The 18328-nt window shown below is 46.9% G+C and overlaps 1 protein-coding gene across 5 annotated transcripts in view; it reads left to right on the top strand.

Annotated features, from left to right (window-relative positions):
- The window catches only part of KIF20B (kinesin family member 20B), a 237092-nt gene that overhangs the window by 16206 nt on the left and 202558 nt on the right, over positions 1 to 18328 (top strand). For all 5 annotated transcript variants that reach the window (XM_033943513.1, XM_033943516.1, XM_033943517.1 and 2 more), the window contains exons 3-4: positions 11274 to 11363; positions 11466 to 11582. In XM_033943513.1, the coding sequence (XP_033799404.1) occupies positions 11274 to 11363; positions 11466 to 11582 (207 nt within the window). The remainder of the gene's footprint in view (positions 1 to 11273; positions 11364 to 11465; positions 11583 to 18328) is intronic.

Here is an 18328-nt window from a genome sequence, read left to right on the forward strand (position 1 = left end):
TACCCGCTGAAACGGTGGGGAAAAAAGTAGTTGCCGCGGGTACAGGGACAAGGTCATTCACAGCTCCTTGGAGCAGTGACTGGCCTTGTGTCCGCAGTTAAGGGAGGGAATGTGTGCGGTCACCGATTGCACGCAGCCCCCTTCTTAAAGATCGCCGTCGTCTGTCCGGGCATCTCCCTCCCCATTACCTTCATGGCGCTTTTTTCTTTCAAGAAGTAGCCGGAGCCTTGAAGTCACGTGTGGCTGCCGGAAACTTCTCCTCTGATGCAACCGGAAACAGGAAGTTGCGTCAGAGGAGAAGTTTCCGGCAGCCACACGTGACTTCAAGGCTCCGACTGCTTGTTGAAAGAAAATTAGAAATCGGCACAAAGGTAAGGAGAAGGAAGGAAGGGAGGGAGAATAGATTGGTTAAATGGAGTTGGTGTGTGTGTGTGGAGGTAGGACTTATTAGGCACTGCCTGGACTGCATGAAGAGTGCTGAAGGGGGTGGAAAGGAACAGATGCTGAAGGGAAATGGGGAAGAGAGAGTGAGGAGAAGACGGAAATGGGGAAGAGAGAGTGGGGAGAAGACGGAAATGGGGAAGAGAGAGAGAAGGGGGAGAAGACGGAAATGGGGAAGAGAGAGAGAAGGCGGAGAAGAGAGAGGGAGGGAATACGGAATGGGGAAGAGAGAGAGTGGGGAGAAAATGCTGAAGGGAACTGGATTGAAGGAGGAGATAAAGAAAAAAAGGCACATGCTGGATTGGGGAGGAAAGGAGGAGAGAGATGCTGGATTGGGGAGGAAAGGGAGAGAGAGATGCTAAAAACCACCTGGGGGAGGGCAGGAAAGATGACAGATGCCAGACTATGAGGGGAGTGGAGGGAAGAAGATGGGTGCCAGACCAAGGGGGGTGGGGAGGGTGGGGTTGGTCGTTCGCGGTATTTTCCGACCGTGAACCGCTGACAAGGAGATGACAGCTGGAGAGGCAGGAGAGAGCAGCCGGAGCACCGGCAAGTGAAGGAAACGCAATGCTGTGTGTTCCGACCGCATCTTTCTGCCTCTTTGACACGCAGCTCCTGATTGGTAAGGCCCGACTTAGTGCAGGAAGAGGCGGTCGGAGCATACAGCGAGTGATTTCCTGCACTCAACAGCGCTCCGGCTGCCCTCTCCTGCTTCTCCCGCTGCCCTCTCCAGTCTCCATCACGAAAAACCGTATTCGCGGTTTTTCAAGATTCGCGGGGGTTCCTGGAATGGAACCCCTGTGAATATCGAGGGAGTACTGTATTAGTTGTGTTGATAAACATTTATAAACAAAGCCCTGCCAGCTGAAGATCTTTCTGTAGTTCGGCAGCCAGAACTTTGATTTATAAAATGACAATTGTACAAAATATTGTTTCTTTTTATACTTTAATAAAATAACTATTCGAGGCTTGTGTGGATGGGATCAGATGGTTTGCGGGGACGGGACCCGAGCTCACAGGGCGGAGACAGGGACAAATTTTTTCCCCATGTCATTCTCTAGATACAGCTTCTATGTTCTATAATGCGTGTACAGACCATGCGTTTTGTCTTGCCCACCTATAGAAGGTTACATGGGCATGTGATGACATATGACGTTGCAGTTCGAGCAGTGTTTTAGCGGATATGGTTTGTTTGTTTGTTTGTGGAAGAATTTCGAAACTGTTTGCAAATGCTACTTCTGTATCACTTGGTAGACTGATATACAGGTAGTTCTTATGAATGGGTTATGTACCTCACTGCTACCAGCAGGTGGAAGCACAAACTTGTATATCAGAATACTTGTATATCAGTATCCCCTCTTGCAATCCAGTTTCCTCAGTCTCCATTAAAGCAGGTGGTAAGACTAATTCAGCTCCCCTCTTAGTACTGTTGGAATTTTGTTTTGGACTCCTGGGTTTCCCTTTTGTGCCGGATAGAGCTTGGACGGATCATGTTTAGGGATCCATCCGACCTTGGGGTGTTAAACTCGAGGGGGGGCGGTGTTGCGTGCTGGGTTCCTTCCCTCACCCTCCTCCACCTCCCCACATTTTTGTAGAGGTGCCTCAGCCCCCTGTTTGGTCAGCCCTCCAGTTTTGAGAGCCGTGGAGTCTGTTCTGACTAAGTGAAAAAAAAATCCTGAGGTGTGCCGGTCTAAAGGGCTCAATTCCCTTTAAAACTGCCATTTGTATAATTTTTTTTCTCATCTAACCGGCACTTTTATTAGAGCTAGGGTGTTTTTCAGCACAAAGAGCACAGCCCCACGCGGCGGCGATTTTGCCCCCTCTACTTCTCTCTCATCCAAACGCCCGAGGGTCTCTTGAGATGAGGATTTTTACCCAGAGGAGCAAGATGTAATTGATGAGGACCTGGACCCTTGAGGAGAATTCCAGGATTCTCTTGGGGGGGGGGGGGGTTGGATTCCACCAGCGAGAGGTTCGAGTAACCCCCAGCTGGTGAAGATGCATCTGTGGTGCACATTTTTCAGCAGGAAGAGCTTCACGAGTTAATTCTGCAAGTCTCCTCGATTTTGCACTTTGAGGACACCGTGTCTGAGCCCCCACGTATGGTGGACCCCTTGCTTAAGGGGATCCGCTCTGCTTCCTGCTCAGGATATTCAGGATATTATGTTTGCACAGTGGCAGGTGCCGGAAGCCCCTTTTTGTTTTGTGCGCTCCATGGCCCCCCTGTATTTCATTCCTGAAGGGGATAGGGACACTTTGAAGTCACCTGTAGTGGACACGGTGGTCTCGGCCATTTCTAAGAGGCATGTTGTGCCTGTTGAGGGTGGTTCAGCCTTGAAGGAACCGGAAGAGCATAAGTTGGAGACCCTCCTTAAATAGAGTTTTGATGTGACAGCTCTGTTGGTCCAGGTGGTGATGTGTGGCGGGCTAGTGGCTGGGGCATGTTGGGCCCAACATGTGCTTGACAGTAAATATGAGAATTGGAGCTTGCTAAAGCAAGAAGTTGTCAAAATTGAATTGGGTGCTTATCTCTCGGATGCCATGTATGACCTCTTGCAAGCTTCTGCCAAGTCTTTGGCCTTTGGAGTGGCAGCACACCATACCTTGTGGCTTCGCGCTTGGTTGGTGGATTCGGCGTCCAAACTAAGTTGACAAAGTTCCCTTTTAAAGGATCTTTCTTGTTTTGGTGAGGACCTGGACAGGTTGTTTCACACTCTCACTTAATCCAAAGTGCTTCGTTTGCCTGAGGATAGGCCTAGGCCGCTGGTTTGAGGAGGCGCTGCTTGTGGGTGTGATTTCCGCCGCTTCCGCTCTGGTAGAGGGGCTGCCTCTTTTCCATCTTCTGGGCTCTCTAGAGGCAGATTCTTCCAGCGCATGCAGTCCTTTCATGGGGCCTGCCGGGGTGCAGGTAGCACCCCCGCCGGGCCCCCTTCCGCCCATCCTGCTCAATGACTCCTTGCCGGTGCCCTTCTTGGTTCCGGTGGGCGCATAGCTGAGAGAATTTTATCCAAAGTGGGCAGACATCACGTCCGATCAGTGGGTTCTGGAAGTGATCTAGGACGGCTATGTTCTGAGTTCACCCGGTCCTTGCCAGACCATTTTCTTGCAGGTGGCATGGAAACAGCAGGCCTCTCATCAGACCCTTAAACAACTGTTGGATCTCTGTGCGGTGGTTCCAGTTCATCCGCAAGAGTGGGGCACAGGTTGGTACTCGATTTACTTTGTGGTGCCAAAGAAAGAAGGAACCTTTCGACCCATCCTGTATTTGAAGGGGGTCAACAGGGCTCTTCATGTGCCTTCCTTCTGCATGGAAACTCTGCGGTCTGTGATTCTGGTGGTCCAGCTGGAGGGGTTTCTGACCGTTCTAGATCTGACCAAGGCCTACTTGCACATTTCGATTTGGGCCTGCCATCATTGCTTCCTGCGCTTTGCGATCTTGGGGCAACATCAGTTCTGTGCATTTTCCTTTGGTCTGGCCATGGCTCTGCAAACGTTCACCAAGGTGATGGTGGTTGCTGTGGCAGCATTGCGCAAAAAGGGCATTCTAGTTCATCTCTACCTGGACGACTGGTTGATTCGAGCGAAGTCGTTACAGGAGAGCACCCAGGTCAGGTGCTCGGGTGGTGGAGTTTTTGCAGTTGCTGGAATGGGTAGTCAACCTTGCCAAGAGCTGGGTGTCTCCCTCTCAGTGCCTGGAGTATCTAGGTGTGCTATTCGATACCTCCTTGGGGAAGGTCTTCCTTCCAGAGGCCCGGGTAAGCAAATTGCAATCTCAGATTCACCTGCTTATGGCATCCCGGTGTCCTTGGGCGCAGGATTTCCTCCAAGTCTTGGGGTCAATGGCGGCCTCCCTCGATGTAGTGAGGTGGTCATGGGCCCACATGCATCCTCTTTAGTATGCTCTTCTTCAGAGGTCATCGCTTCAGAGGCACTGTCTGGTTCACCCTGTACCGCTTCTGGGCTTAGCTCGAGGCAATCTTCGTTGGTGGCTCCAGACCCCCCATCTTGTGCAAGGGGTGAATCTGGACCAGCTGTAGTGGACGGTGCTGCTCACGGATGCCAGTCTTCTTGGTTGGGGAGCTCAGTGTCTAGGTCACTCAGTTCAGGGCACCTGGTCCACGGAGGAGGCTTCTTGGTCGATCAGTGTCTTGGAGACCAGAGCCATCTGTCTGGCGTTGCTAGCCTTCCAATCCTTTCTGATTGGTAAGTCAGTCAGGGTTCTGTCAGACAAAGCCACGGAGGTGGCCTATGTCAATCATCAGGGGGGCACCAGAAGCAATTTGGTGGCACAGGAGGCGACTCTTTTCATGGTCTGGGCAGAGTTGCACCTTCAGAAAATATCAGCATCCCACATAGCCGGAGTAGAGAATTTTCAAGTGGACTTCCTAAGTCGTCCCGGATAGTAGCTTTTCAGTTGATAGTGCAGTCTTAGGGTCAGCCCCTCATAGACCTGATGGCCGCAAGTGTCAACGCCAAAACACCCTGCTTCTTCAGTCATCGCCGAGATGGTCAGGCCGAGGGCCTGGATGCTCTTTTTCAACCATGGCCAACAGAGGGGCTGTTGTATGTGTTCTCTCTGTGGCCATTAGTGGGCAGAGTTCTTCTCCGCATAATTCGCCATCCGGGCCTCGTGGTTCTAGTGGCTCTGGATTGGCCTCGACGACCGTGGTATGCAGATCTGGTGGTGGATCCTCTTCCTCTCTTAGATGGCCTTCTAACTTAGGGTCCCATTCCAATGTTTGATCCGGGTTCCTTTTGTCTTAAGGCTTGGCTCTTGAAAGGGATCGCCTAGGTAAGAAGGCGTATTCAGATAAAGTGATCTCAACTCTCTGGGGGTCCCGGAGGCTTTCCACCTCTCAGGCTTTTGTGAGGGTTTGGCGTCTATTTGAAGAGTGGTGTGATGCGTGTTGAGTGGTCTCTTTTTGCGCTTCCCTGCCTAACATCCTAGAGTTCTTGAAGGATGGCCTGGATAGGGGACTGGCATGGTCTTCTCTCTGGGTTCAGCTTATGACCTTGTCAGCCTTTCGGGGGTTAGTGAAAGGTCAGCGTTTGACTGCCATTCATGATGTGATTCGCTTCTTATGGGTGGCCAAGTTGCTCACAAGGCCCTCTGTTCCTTCTTGGTATCTGAATCTGGTTTTGTCAGTTCTAGTGCGCCCTCCTTTTGAACCATTGGGCGACTGCTCTTTGAAGGACCTTACTCTTAAAGCAGTCTTGGTGGCCATTACTTCAGCTAGACGTGTTTCTGAGCTGAAGGCTCTCTCTTGTAGGGCTCCCTTCTTGGAGTTTTCTAGGGAGTAGGTTGTCTTGAGGCCTTTGCCTTCTTTTCTGCCAAAAGTAGTTTCTTCTTTTCATGTCAATCAATCTGTAGTCCTCCCGGTGTTGAGTAGTCAGGAGGGCTCTTCTGAGCAAAGACAGCTGCACAAGGTGGATGTCAGTAGGGTCCTTCGCTCTTATGTGCAGCAGACCCAGGAGACCAGGAAATCAGATCATCTTTTTGTCCTTCTAGCGGGTCCTCGTAAGGGGGATGGCGCTTCTAAGGCTACTATTGTGCGCTAGATCAAGGAGACCATTGCTTCCGCTTATCTTCTAAAGAAGAAACCTGTTCCAGAATTTCTCAAGACTCATTCCACTAGGGGTCAGGCAGCTTCTTGGGCTGAGTGCTTTCTAGTGCCTCCAGTGGATATTTGCAAGGCTGCAGTTTGGTCTTCTCTGCATTCCTTTGTAAGACACTACCTTGTGGATGTTTAAGCGCATCAGTATGCAGTATTTGGTGAACGTGTTCTTGGTGTCGGCTCTTCGAGGACTATATCAGTCTACCAAGCGCTATAGAAGGAGAAATTAGGTTCTTACCTGCTAATTTTTTTTCTGTTAGCTTGTAGACTGGTATAGTCCCCCACCCTTTCTGTCTTTGTGCGGTGATTGCGGGTTTTTGTTTTGCTCGTGTGCAGATTTTGTTTTTTCTGTGTGTTCTAGAATTTTTTCTAGGGCCAGGGAGAAGTAAGAACAGCAGCTATGGCTCACCTGTCTTAGCTGATGATCTGTGGGGATGTTTGCTATACTAGGATTCAGTTCTACACATGTTCCAACAGTAGTTGGTTTTTCCACTCCTGTTCGGAGTGTGTTATACTGTTTTCAGTTGAAGTCTTTCCTAGGTTCTGCTTGGCTATTAGGCAGACTGGATTGCAAGAGGGGAAGCTATACTGGTATACAAGTTTGTGCTCAGTCTCCACCTGCTGGTAGCAGTGAGGTTTATAATCCATTCGTAAGGACTATACAAGTCTACAAGCTAACAGAAAGAAAATTAGCAGGTAAGAACCTAATTTCTCCATTTTCTATACTGGAAGTGTCCCTTCGTTCTTTCCACTTACTCTAAGAATTGAGGGGATTGGAGGTAATGCTGATGGGACCAAATTTTCTTTTATATTTTGATGTCTGGAGTAGGCAATAGTTGGAATTTTGTCTTTCAAGCATTCGTGATTCTCTAGAATGTGCCAGTGTCTTATAATGATCTTCTTTAGGTCATTTGCTAGATGTGAGAAGTGCATTGTGCAAACCAAATCAGGAGAGATTTTTACACATTTTTTTTTGTGAGATCTTCTCTGTTACAGTGTACAGCTTTTTGGTAGCAATCATGTATGCATCTCCTCAGATAACCTCTTGTTAGAGAAGCATTGTGCCATTTCTTCTGTTTGTTGGAAATCTGAAAAGTTGGTACAGTTTCTTTTTAGCCTTAGGAATTGGCTATAGGGTAAGGTTTTTCAGTGATTTATTGTGAAAGCTGGTAAAGTGTAAAAATGCATTCTTATTAGTTGGTTTACGATAGATGGTAGTCATCAAACGGTAAGAGTCCTTTTTGATCATAAGGTCCAAGAAATTGATTTGATTTGTGTGGTGAGACATTTTGTATTTAAGGTTTAGGTCTCGTGTTGATCCAGTCGAAGAATATATATATTTTTTTCATGTAATTTTTTTTTGTCTTCTGGTTTTTTTGTTAATAGCACATGTTCTTCTCCTCAACACCCCCCTCCTTGTCCAAGCAACTAGGTGGGAGGACTGTGCAGGTGTTAAAGATTTCTGTTCTCAAGATCTTAAAAACAGTGAGCAAGACCTCAAAGGTTCTAGGATCTTATGTATGATTAGTTTTGGACCATTTCAGCCAGGGCAGGTTTGATTCAAATCATGCTTTAAATTGTTAATGAGGATTATTCTATTTAATCATTTTTTAGATTAGCTATTTTCAAGTGAACAACAGTGTATATAAATTACTATAAACCATTGCTTAAAAATAGCCTTCCTTGGTTTTCAGCATCTGACTGCATCAACAAATAATTAAGTTCAGTTATATACTGTTGGCATATATCTATTGACTTGAAGAATAATTCTTGTTATGGAATCCTTTACATCTTTCTTGGTGGGAAAGAGTTCAAACGATTAAAATTATGATTTTGCCTGTAGTTTGTTACCAAATGAGTATGATACCAAATTTTTTTCAGGGGTCCTTTTATAAAAAGTTAAATGGTATTCTTACAAAATTTGTCTGGCTGGGTAAAAGGCCTAGAATTTCTTTAGTATCTCTACAAAAGCCAATTGAGGAGGGTTGGGTAAATTTTCCAAATTTTTATAGGTATCATCAAGCCTATATTTTATGCCAGGGGATGTATTGGGTCCTCCCAGAACTCATGGAAAATGCCCCTGATTGGTTATATTTGGAATGGCGTCTCATGTTTCCTTTACATCTTGTTCATGTTCTCAGTATTAAAATGCCTAGGAAGTACAAAGAGAACAGAATATTACCGTATTTTCGCGGATATAACGCGCGCGTTATACGTGATTTTACGTACCGCGCATACCCCTCGCGCGTTATATGCCTGAGCGCGGTATACAAAAGTTTTTAAACATAGTTCCCACCCCGCCCGACGCCCGATTCACCCCCCCAGCAGGACCGCTCGCACCCCCACCCCGAACGACCGCTCGCACGCGCTCCCACCCGCACCCGCATCCACGATCGGAGCAAGAGGGAGCCCAAGCCCTCTTGCCCGGCCGACTCCCCGACGTCCGATACATCCCCCCCCCCCCGGCAGGACCACTCGCACCCTCACCCCGAAGGACCGCCGACTCCCCAACAATATCGGGCCAGGAGGGAGCCCAAACCCTCCTGGCCACGGCGACCCCCTAACCCCACCCCGCACTACATTACGGGCAGGAGGGATCCCAGGCCCTCCTGCCCTCGACGCAAACCCCCCTCCCTCCAACGACCGCCCCCCCCCAAGAACCTCCGACCGCCCCCCCAGCCGACCCGCGACCCCCCTGGCCGACCCCCACGACCCCCCCACCCCCCTTCCCCGTACCTTTGGAAGTTGGCCGGACAGATGGGAGCCAAACCCGCCTGTCCGGCAGGCAGCCAACGAAGGAATGAGGCCGGATTGGCCCATCCGTCCTAAAGCTCCGCCTACTGGTGGGGCCTAAGGCGCGTGGGCCAATCAGAATAGGCCCTGGAGCCTTAGGTCCCACCTGGAGGCGCGGCCTGAGGCACATGGGCCAAACCCGACCATGTGTCTCAGGCCGCGCCCCCAGGTGGGACCTAAGGCTCCAGGGCCTATTCTGATTGGCCTACGCGCCTTAGGCCCCACCAGTAGGCGGAGCTTTAGGACGGATGGGCCAATCCGGCCTCATTCCTTCGTTGGCTGCCTGCCGGACAGGCGGGTTTGGCTCCCGTCTGTCCGGCCAACTTCCAAAGGTACGGGGAAGGGGGGTGGGGGGGTCGTGGGGGTCGGCCAGGGGGGTCGCGGGTCGGCTGGGGGGGAGGGGGGTTTGCGTCGAGGGCAGGAGGGCCTGGGATCCCTCCTGCCCGTAATGTAGTGCGGGGTGGGGTTAGGGGGGTCGCCGTGGCCAGGAGGATTTGGGCTCCCTCCTGGCCCAATATTGTCGGGGAGTCGGCGGTCCTTCGGGGTGGGGGTGCGAGTGGTCCTGCCGAGGGGGGAGAAGAATCGGACGTCGAGGGGGGGCATCAGGCTTTCAGGATGGGGACAGGACTTCAAGGGGGGACAGGCAGATCTTCAAGGGGGACAGGCAGACCTTCAAGGGGGACAGGACTTCAAGGGGGGACAGGCAGACCTTCAAGGGGGGACAGGCAGACCTTCAAGGGGGGACAGGACTTCAAGGGGGACAGGCACGGAGAGGCGGGGCAGTGCACCGAAAGTCAGGGCGGGTGAACGGTGAGTCGGGGCAACCAGAGGAGAGTCGGGGCAGTGCACCGAAAGTCAGGGTGAGTCGGGGCAACCAGAGGAGAGTCGGGGCAGTGCACCGAAAGTCAGGGTGAGTCGGGGCAACCAGATGAGAGTCGGGGAGGGCGAAAGGAGAGTCGGGGTGGCCAGAGGAGAGTCGGGGAGAGCGAAAGGAGAGTCGGGGTGGCCAGAGGAGAGTCGGGCAGCATGCGCGTTATATGCCTGAGCGCGGTATAGAAAAGTTTTTGTACATATCATCGTGATTTCTGCGCGCTATACCCCTGTGCGCGTTTTACAATGGTGCGCGTTATATCCGCGAAAATACGGTAATTGATACTTGGAAAACATTGCTATGTTAGTAATTTAACACCTATTCCATTAAGTAAATCTACAAATCAGTCTTTATGGATAAACTCCAAGATTCAAATTGGCGGATTATTGCAGGTATTCGTTCTCTAAATGATGTTATTTCAAATGGTAAACTGCTTGAGTTTTCACAGTTGCAACATAGATTTGGTTTTAATAAGTCACAGAGTTTTAAGTGGTTGCAACTGAAGCAGGCTATTCAGGTGGGGTTCCCTGAATGGAAAACTCTTAATAATCAATATACTATGGAGTTCCTGTGCTTTCAGACGGATTTCCTGGGACATCAGGCCGCGCAGTGGTATAAATTACTATATGGATATTTGAATAAAAAACAAAAAACTGGTCTTAGAGACATTTGGAGCATTGAGATTAAGCATCATATTTCTGCGTCTCAATGGCCACAAATTTGGTCTTGGAGAATAAGGTGTACAGTGTCCGCATCTATGAGACAAACTTGTTTTTTTCTGTTACATAGAGCTTTTTGGACCCCAGTTTGTTTACAAAAGTTGGATAGCTCTAAGTCTAATAGATGCTGGCACTGTAACTTGGAAGCGGGGACGTTGGATCATTTAATATTTTATTGTCCTTGCATTATGAACTTTTGGAAATCTATTTGGTCTCAAATAAATTGTCTTCTAGAAAATCACGTAGCTTTATCTTATGATACTATTCTGTTCGGCATGTCAATGAGAACTAAAAGTCAAATTTCTTCAAGTAATAACAAACTTTTATTGATAATGACAGGTGTTGCCATCCAACATATTACCAATAACTGGAAAAATTATACCAATCTTAATTATTCATTTTGGTGGAATTCCCTATGTCACATATATATATAAAATGGAAAGAGTTATTGCTTTGCAAAAGGGAAATTATAATAAGTTTATAAAGATTTGGGGACCATTGGCAAATTACTGTAATGAGTAGACATCATTTTCTCACTGACAATATTTTTTCTTTTTGGGTGGAGGGATTGGGTAAGAATCAGTACTGTATAATTAAATATATGAATGTTATATGATATGTTCCTTTAAATTAATTGAGAAGGGATGGGTGGGAAGGGATTTAAATTTTTTATCTATGTATGATGATGTGAAAGTATTTTCAAGTATTTCTGTAAATGTTTATTAAGGAAGTAATCTTGTACACTTGTGTAAGTTTTAAAAATGAATAAAGAAGTTAAAAAAAAATTGTTTTAGTTAATTTTCTTTTCTTTTTTTTCCTCTATGCATCTTGAAGAGGAACAGTGCCGAAGGCAGAGAACCTCTTGAAGTTTACATCCGAGTTAAACCTTTTAGTGCTTTGGAAATTGAGCAAAATGAGTCTCAGGTCTGTAAAAATTTCATTTAGAATATGAATTTGTGACAATGCTATAACATTTTTTTTTAATGCCCACACTTGTAAACTTTCTTTTTATTTTAATGTTTTTAGGACTGTATATCTATTCAAGACGACTCCAGTATTTTGCTGAAAGCCCCAAGGAACTCAGTGGATCGACTGAGTGAAAAAAGCTATACACAGTTAGCACAGAAATTTACGTTTTCACGTGTAAGAAATACATCACACACAAAACAATATCTCTTTGTGTCTTATAACCCATTAGAACACAAATGCCAATTGTTTAAATGTTAATCTAATCTCAAAAATTTCTAATACTTGCATTTCCAGATTAAGTCCAACAATATTACTGAAAGAAGTCGGTAATAACACTGAGAAAATTTACAATAAGTAAAATATTAACAACATAACAAATATATTTATGTACACTTATTGTCTGTTTTAAAATGACTCAAGAAATTTAGTTACTTTAAGAAGGGTGGGGGGTGAGGATGTATATTTTTATTCTAGATGATATGATTAAGAATTTCAAGTGTTATATTGAAAGTTTAATGGATATTTTATTGTACACTTGTTTAAGATTTAAAATGTATAAAGAATTTAAAACAAAAAACAACATAACAAATCGCCAAATTTAATGTTTGATAGAGCTATATTTAAAATTAAATTTTTAATAGTGATTAATTGCACGATTAAAGTTGGGGCATAGGCAGTAATTGGGGGGGCATAGGAGGGGACTTGGGAGGCCATGCGTTTCCTCATGCTGGTGGGGATGCCAAAGTCCTGCCATTTAAAGAAATCTGTTGCCAAAGCCACCTCCATCCTCGTGCTTGGGGAGTGCTGGCATCGGTGGCTGGAGCCATGCTGCTGACATCTCCACTTCTGAAGCAGTATGAGGAGGAAGGGGGCAGCTCAGGTAGCAGATTTCTTTGGCTGATAGGGTTTCATCTACCCCACCAGGTAGTGAACAGGTGGTACAGCTTTGAAGGGGGCCTAAGCCTAAGGGAGGGAACCCAGATCTCTCTCGCTGCCCCTTTCTGACATAATTTCCTGCATAGTTACACATTTCTTCCCCCCAGTTGCCTGTGCACTTAATATACTCGAATATAAGTTATCCAAGTATAAGACGCGGTACCTTTTTTTTACCCCCCCAAAAGGAGAAAAAAGGTTTACTTGAATATAGGGGAGGGGGTTTAATAATATAATAATTTAATAATAATAATGTGCCCTGCCCCTCCTCCCTCCCTCCCCTGCCACGCTCTGCATCCAGCCCCCCTCCCTCCCTGTCCGGCTCTCCATCCTGTCCCCCCGATGTCCTGCAGCCCTCCACCAGGCCTGCCCTATGACCTGGTGGTCTGAAACAGGAGGTATCCCTCCAGTCTCCTGTCCCAGCCGACTGCCGATTTTTTATTTATTTATTTTTTTTAACCTGCCTCCTCCCGCATACCTTTTTGAATCCCTGGTTGTCCAGTAGTGTACTGGGCAGTAGCGAGCTTTTCGCACTCCTGCCCCACGCTCAGCCCCTCCCTTAATGGCCGCCTCGTGTTCTCACAGCCTAGCGGTATATCAGGCAGGAGAAAAATTTCCTTGCTCCTGCCCGGTGCCGAGCTGCTCACTGAATGGTTCCCATGTCATTAATGACGTCCTCAGTGACGCAGCAAAGGGAAGGCCACAAGCAGCCTGTTCAGAATACTGCCTCTGCTGGCCAGCCACCACCATTGCGGCTGCTGCTTTAGGAGGCCCGGACGTTTGTCAGGACTCATGAATTGGGGAGTCTGATTTTTTTTTTTGCAGAGCGAATCAATTCAAATCGATTCACTGAAGTGAATCGGTGAATCGATTCAAATCGGGCAGCACTAGTCCACACCAGTGAGTTGTATACCCTATGGAGGTAGAGTAAAGAATGACTAGTTTCAGTGACATAACAGTAGGTGCATCCTGGAACTATTCAGTATTTTTTTCCACTCCTGCAGCATCTGACTACGGTCACTTGAGTACCTTGATTACCGAATTTTCCAGATAGCTGAGCCACAGTCCATTTCTGGGTCTCGGCACATTTTGCTCCTCCTTTTGGGAGTCCCCTGTTTTATGCCCTTCACGCAGCTGAGTCAGGTCCTGTAAGGTTTCTGCTAGTGGGGATCTGACCACCTCCTCTTCTAGATCCCTCAATCAATTCTAGAAAGAAAAACTCAGATTGGAAGGAACATGGATCTGATAGCTTGACTGCTTAAAGCTTTTTTTTTTTTTTTGGGGGGGGGGGTAGAAAAAGCACCCAGAAAACTGAAAGCTGTTGTCTTTACTCCAAAGCATGGCACAGAGGGATTGCACGAGCAATTCATTGCAGATTTCCCTACAGACTCCTGGTAGCCGGTGCTTTCCATGCTACAGTAAAGTAGTTCTTGTGGCATGTGCCAGATATCTGCTGGCTCCATTTGCCCCGATTGCAGGATGGGGTCCTCTGGAATAATGAGCACCTGTGAAAATCCCCTAAAGTTGTTTGCGGTTGGTCCAGTAGGTCGGAATGCCTGTCGGATTTGGCCTATTTAACAGCGAACATGTGGTTTTTAGCAGGAGCATTGGCCATTTAAGATCCTGGCCATGTGGCTCCCGGGATCATATTTCATCAATGGATCCGCCCCTAGGGAGTCTGGAGGTAGGCCTACAGCCTTACACAGCAGGGACATGATTAGTTGGCTTTGGATCTGGGTGAGATTTTGAGTCCCTTCTGATGGCAGCCTTTGTGGCTTGGACGAGACCTGATTTAGCTGTGTGGATGTCTTGAGGTGGGAAGGGGACATGGTTGCCTCAGCTCCTTCACCTTTGTTTGCTGCCTTGCTGGTCTTGCAGCCCCTCTCCTACCACAGGTAAGCGAGCCTGGGCGGTTGGGGGGTGGTTGGACATTCTTCTGGTGCTCATCTGGGGGGGGGGGCAATAGAGGAAGAGGCATTGGAACACTTAGCCTCTCGTCTCCTGCCCACTCAGACTCCTTGGAGCCTGGGGAGCTGTCCCCAGTTGAGGAGAGACAGTATCCAATGGTGCATCTGTTTCAGAAGGAAGAGCTCTCAACTCTTTATCAGGTGTTTGTGGTGCTTCAGCTATTGATGATTTCTCCTCAGGAGTCCCTGAGGGGGGCACTCATCTTGGTGGGCCATCTGAGACTGGCCAAGATTTTTCTCCTCTATTGGTTCTTCTTTGAAATATTTTATTTGGTGCTCAAGGAATGGGAGGGCCTAGGTTCTGTTCTATGTGGGACCAGGCTAATGTCTCTGACCTTCTCCTGAAAGAGAGGGTAATTGTCTTGTCTTTCTTCTCCCTGTAGTTGACTCTCTGGGGTCACTAAGTATACCATCCTCTTCAAGGAGGGACAGATAGCCTTTAAGGATCCACATGACTAGGCTAGAGATTCTCATCAAGCAGCTCTAGTTCCACAGCTCTTTTTTAAAAATATAATTTTTTAAAAATTTTTTTTGCAGTGTCTGTGGCTTCATGCACTGCTGTTGGATATGGGGCCTCAATTTGGCACTGTCCTTATATGAAGGGCACATTAGGGCTCTAGAGGCCAGCTCTCCAGTAAGTTTTGGAAATCCTGGGCTCCTCAAGTGGGCCCACCTGTGATAAGTGACCCAGGGACTTTAGTGAGAACTCTGTGGATGAATGGACTCTGATCTTTTTGGCATCTTCCCTGGAAGTTATTTGCCTAGAAGAGGATGGTGACCATGATGGTTTGTTGCTGGGGGTTTCCTTCTCAGGGGCAGGGCAGCTTTCCCCATTTGAATTGCTGTTCCTCGAAAGCCAGATGATTTTCAGCTCCACATTTTAGTGTCAGTGCCAGAGGTGGTCTCAGATGGAGATCATATTTTAAGAGCATCTGCAGAAGTCTTTTACAGCCTTTCCTCTCTAGAGTTCTCTTGTAGATGATCATGGCAGAGTGGGAGTTTTCTAGATTTGGTCCTTTAGCCCACAAAAGAAGATTGGACAAACCTTTGTGTCCCTAAGGTGGATTCCTTGATAGCTGTAATGAAGACTGCAGTGCCAGTGGAAGGCTGCTTGGCACCAAAGGACTCCCATGACTAGAAGATGGAGTTAGACCAAACAGATGATCTTCTCTTCTGCACTTAGTGTGCAGGCAGTAATCTGCAGTAGTGCTGCCCGATTCAGGGAAAAAAATTTCAATTCGATTCAGCCTATTGAATTGGTTTTTCGATTCGATTTTCCTGCCCAATTGGGTGGTTGTTTTTTTCAAACATCCTGGTGGGTTTATTTTATAGCCTCTTCACCCCTTTTATAGCCTCTTCACCCCCTTTTCCTTCTCCTAACCACATTGGCGCTTTGGTGTAAACAAAATAAACAAACAAAAAAGACTTTTCCTCTCTCTCTTAAATCCTAGTTCACGTTTGCGGTCTAACACCAGCTCTGGCAGGGTACACGTTTCAAATCTGACATATTGTAATCACAAAATGGAAAATAAAATTAGTTTTTCTACCTTTTATTGTCTGGCCATTAGTCAAATCTTGTCGGTCCCAGGCTCTGGTTGTCTTCTGATAACTTGCTTGCCAGGGTCTCCTTCTTTCTTCTTTCTCCGTGCTAACCATCCATCTGCCATCTCTGTCCTCCCCTTCCGTTTCCCTTCCCTGCCCCGGAGGTTTGGTATCTTTCTTTTTTTTCGTCTCCATCCACAGATCCACCTTTTCTTTACCCTTTCATCCAGCATGTCTCCCTCCTTCCCACCACCCCAGGGTCCACCAGCTCTCCCTTTCTCTTTTCAACTACTCTCCTACCCAGTATCTGTATCTCTCTCCCTTTCTGTTCCTTCCCTCCCTAAATCCCATTGTCCACTCTCCCTCTCCTCTGTTTTTAGACCTCTGTATTTCTTCATCCCCTCCCTCCCCCAGTCCGGTATATGCACGTCTCTTTGACCCCCCTTCCCTCCCTCCATGTACTTCTACACTAAAATATTCTCTACTCCCAGATGGGCTCACAGTCTAAAACTATAATATGGATAAAATAAGGAGGAAGAATGAAATTAAATCTTAATTTAAAAAAACAACCATCCCACTAAAATAAAATTGAAATAAGATAAGAAAAATAATTAAACCAAAACTGAATATATAGAATAATTAAAAAAAAAAAAAAAAAAAAAATCTAAATAGATAGAAACCTAGCAGAAAAATCAACTAAAATCAGGTCAATCCCTGATCAGTGCAAGGCCGCTGTCAGATGGAGGAATTTTGCCCTTAAACGGCCATGGCACCCAAAGACAGGCGCCTTCCACATTTTTAGTTATTGAAATCTTTCTTTCTTCGGACTGCAGCTATGGGTGTAGATGGCTAGCACGGGCAGTAGCAGGGCTGTAGGAGCTCCTTGAGTGCTGGCGATCGCAGGGTGTGGGCGAGACCTCCGCGTTCATTGAAGCTGTGATGGCTGCAACTGGGTGAGTGCCGGCGGCTGCAAGACGGGCTGAGGGAGCGCTGGCGGCAGAGGCTGAGGTCCTGGAGGGCTCCACACCTGAACGGGCTTGGTGATAGATGGCAATATGTCTCAGATGGCTGCTTGTGGAAGCAGGGGTATCTAGCTCCTTTGCATCTCCTGCTCATTCCTGTCAGTCTCCCTCTTTTCACGGGCTGAGCTGTCTCTATCCCGGTCGTCAACTGTGCTTCCCAATAGTGATGCTGACGTCGCTCCTGTGGTTCCTCTCTAGCCCGGTTGGCTGGGCGGAAGAAGCGGCAAAGGAGACTGGCAAACAAGAGCCGGGGATGGACTTCCATCTCAGAACAATGGTTAGGCAAAAGCAGGAGAGCAGGAGGTCAGGGGGGAAGCCGGAGGACACTGCAGCACTTCCAGACTGACCCTCCCCCCTCGCCTCTTAAAGCAGAAGCAGCAGCAGTTGGCCAGCAAGAGGCAGCGCTGCCATTCCTGCTTTAGGGGGTGAGGGGTGAGGGTCAGTCACCAAATCGGGAGGCTGATTTTATTTTATTTTTTGTAAATCGATTCGAACCGATTCACCCGAAGTGAATCGGTGAATAGATTCGAATTGGGAATCGGGCAGCACTAGTCTGCAGGGGATATGTGGCAAGGGTGGTGTTACAATAGTAGCTCCTGAGCCCAATGCATCAGAGATAACTTGGAATCTAATATGTCCTTTGTAACGTATGTTCTCTTATGATTTGATCCGTATATGTTCTCAATTGATGGCCTAGGTGATGATGGCCCATAAGTGGCTGTGACTATGGCTTTGTTATTGGTTTGTTGTCTTGGTCTCTGAGCAAATTTACCCTCAGAAAGTGATTCCAATTGGAAGAGGCTAGTCAAGGACCTGGAAGAAACCTGTGCTTGGTGTCTTCCAAATAAAAAGGGTTCCATTGGAATCTCCAGACTAGGTGGTAGTGACAACCAATATGAGTCTAAGACTGGGGAGTTCTTGTCCAGGCTGACTGAACCTGTGTATTAGTTATCCAAACACTGTAGTTTACTACATTAAAAACAAGTAATACAGTTTGCAAAACATGACCATATAAACCATTTATGAGATGCTGGTGGTCCTTTTTGAGCATTCAGTTTTACTGCCCAGCATACAGACCCTTCTGCACATGAAGTCTTTTTATCATGCACATATCCTTTGGGGTAAGGAGGATAAAAAGGTATCCATGTATAATAACATAAAAATAGCCATAGTGTGTCAGACTTTTTGTTAAGTTTTTTATTGATTTTTTCATATAACAACAAGTGTCATATTTTTTCATACAATTATTTTAACAATATACTTGATATATCTATAATGTACTTTATATAAAACATATCTTATATTATCTTTATTATGATTTTATATATCATATAAACTGTAATGATTTTATCAATTATTATTTAATTATGAATCCTCTTCCCTCCCTCCATTTTGTTATTGTCACATAAGAATAACATCTATTATGATAAATTATTTATAATTTATGACAAAGAGA

This window comes from Geotrypetes seraphini, chromosome 4 (assembly GCF_902459505.1).
Source record: "Geotrypetes seraphini chromosome 4, aGeoSer1.1, whole genome shotgun sequence".
Taxonomy (NCBI): Eukaryota; Metazoa; Chordata; class Amphibia; order Gymnophiona; family Dermophiidae; genus Geotrypetes; species Geotrypetes seraphini.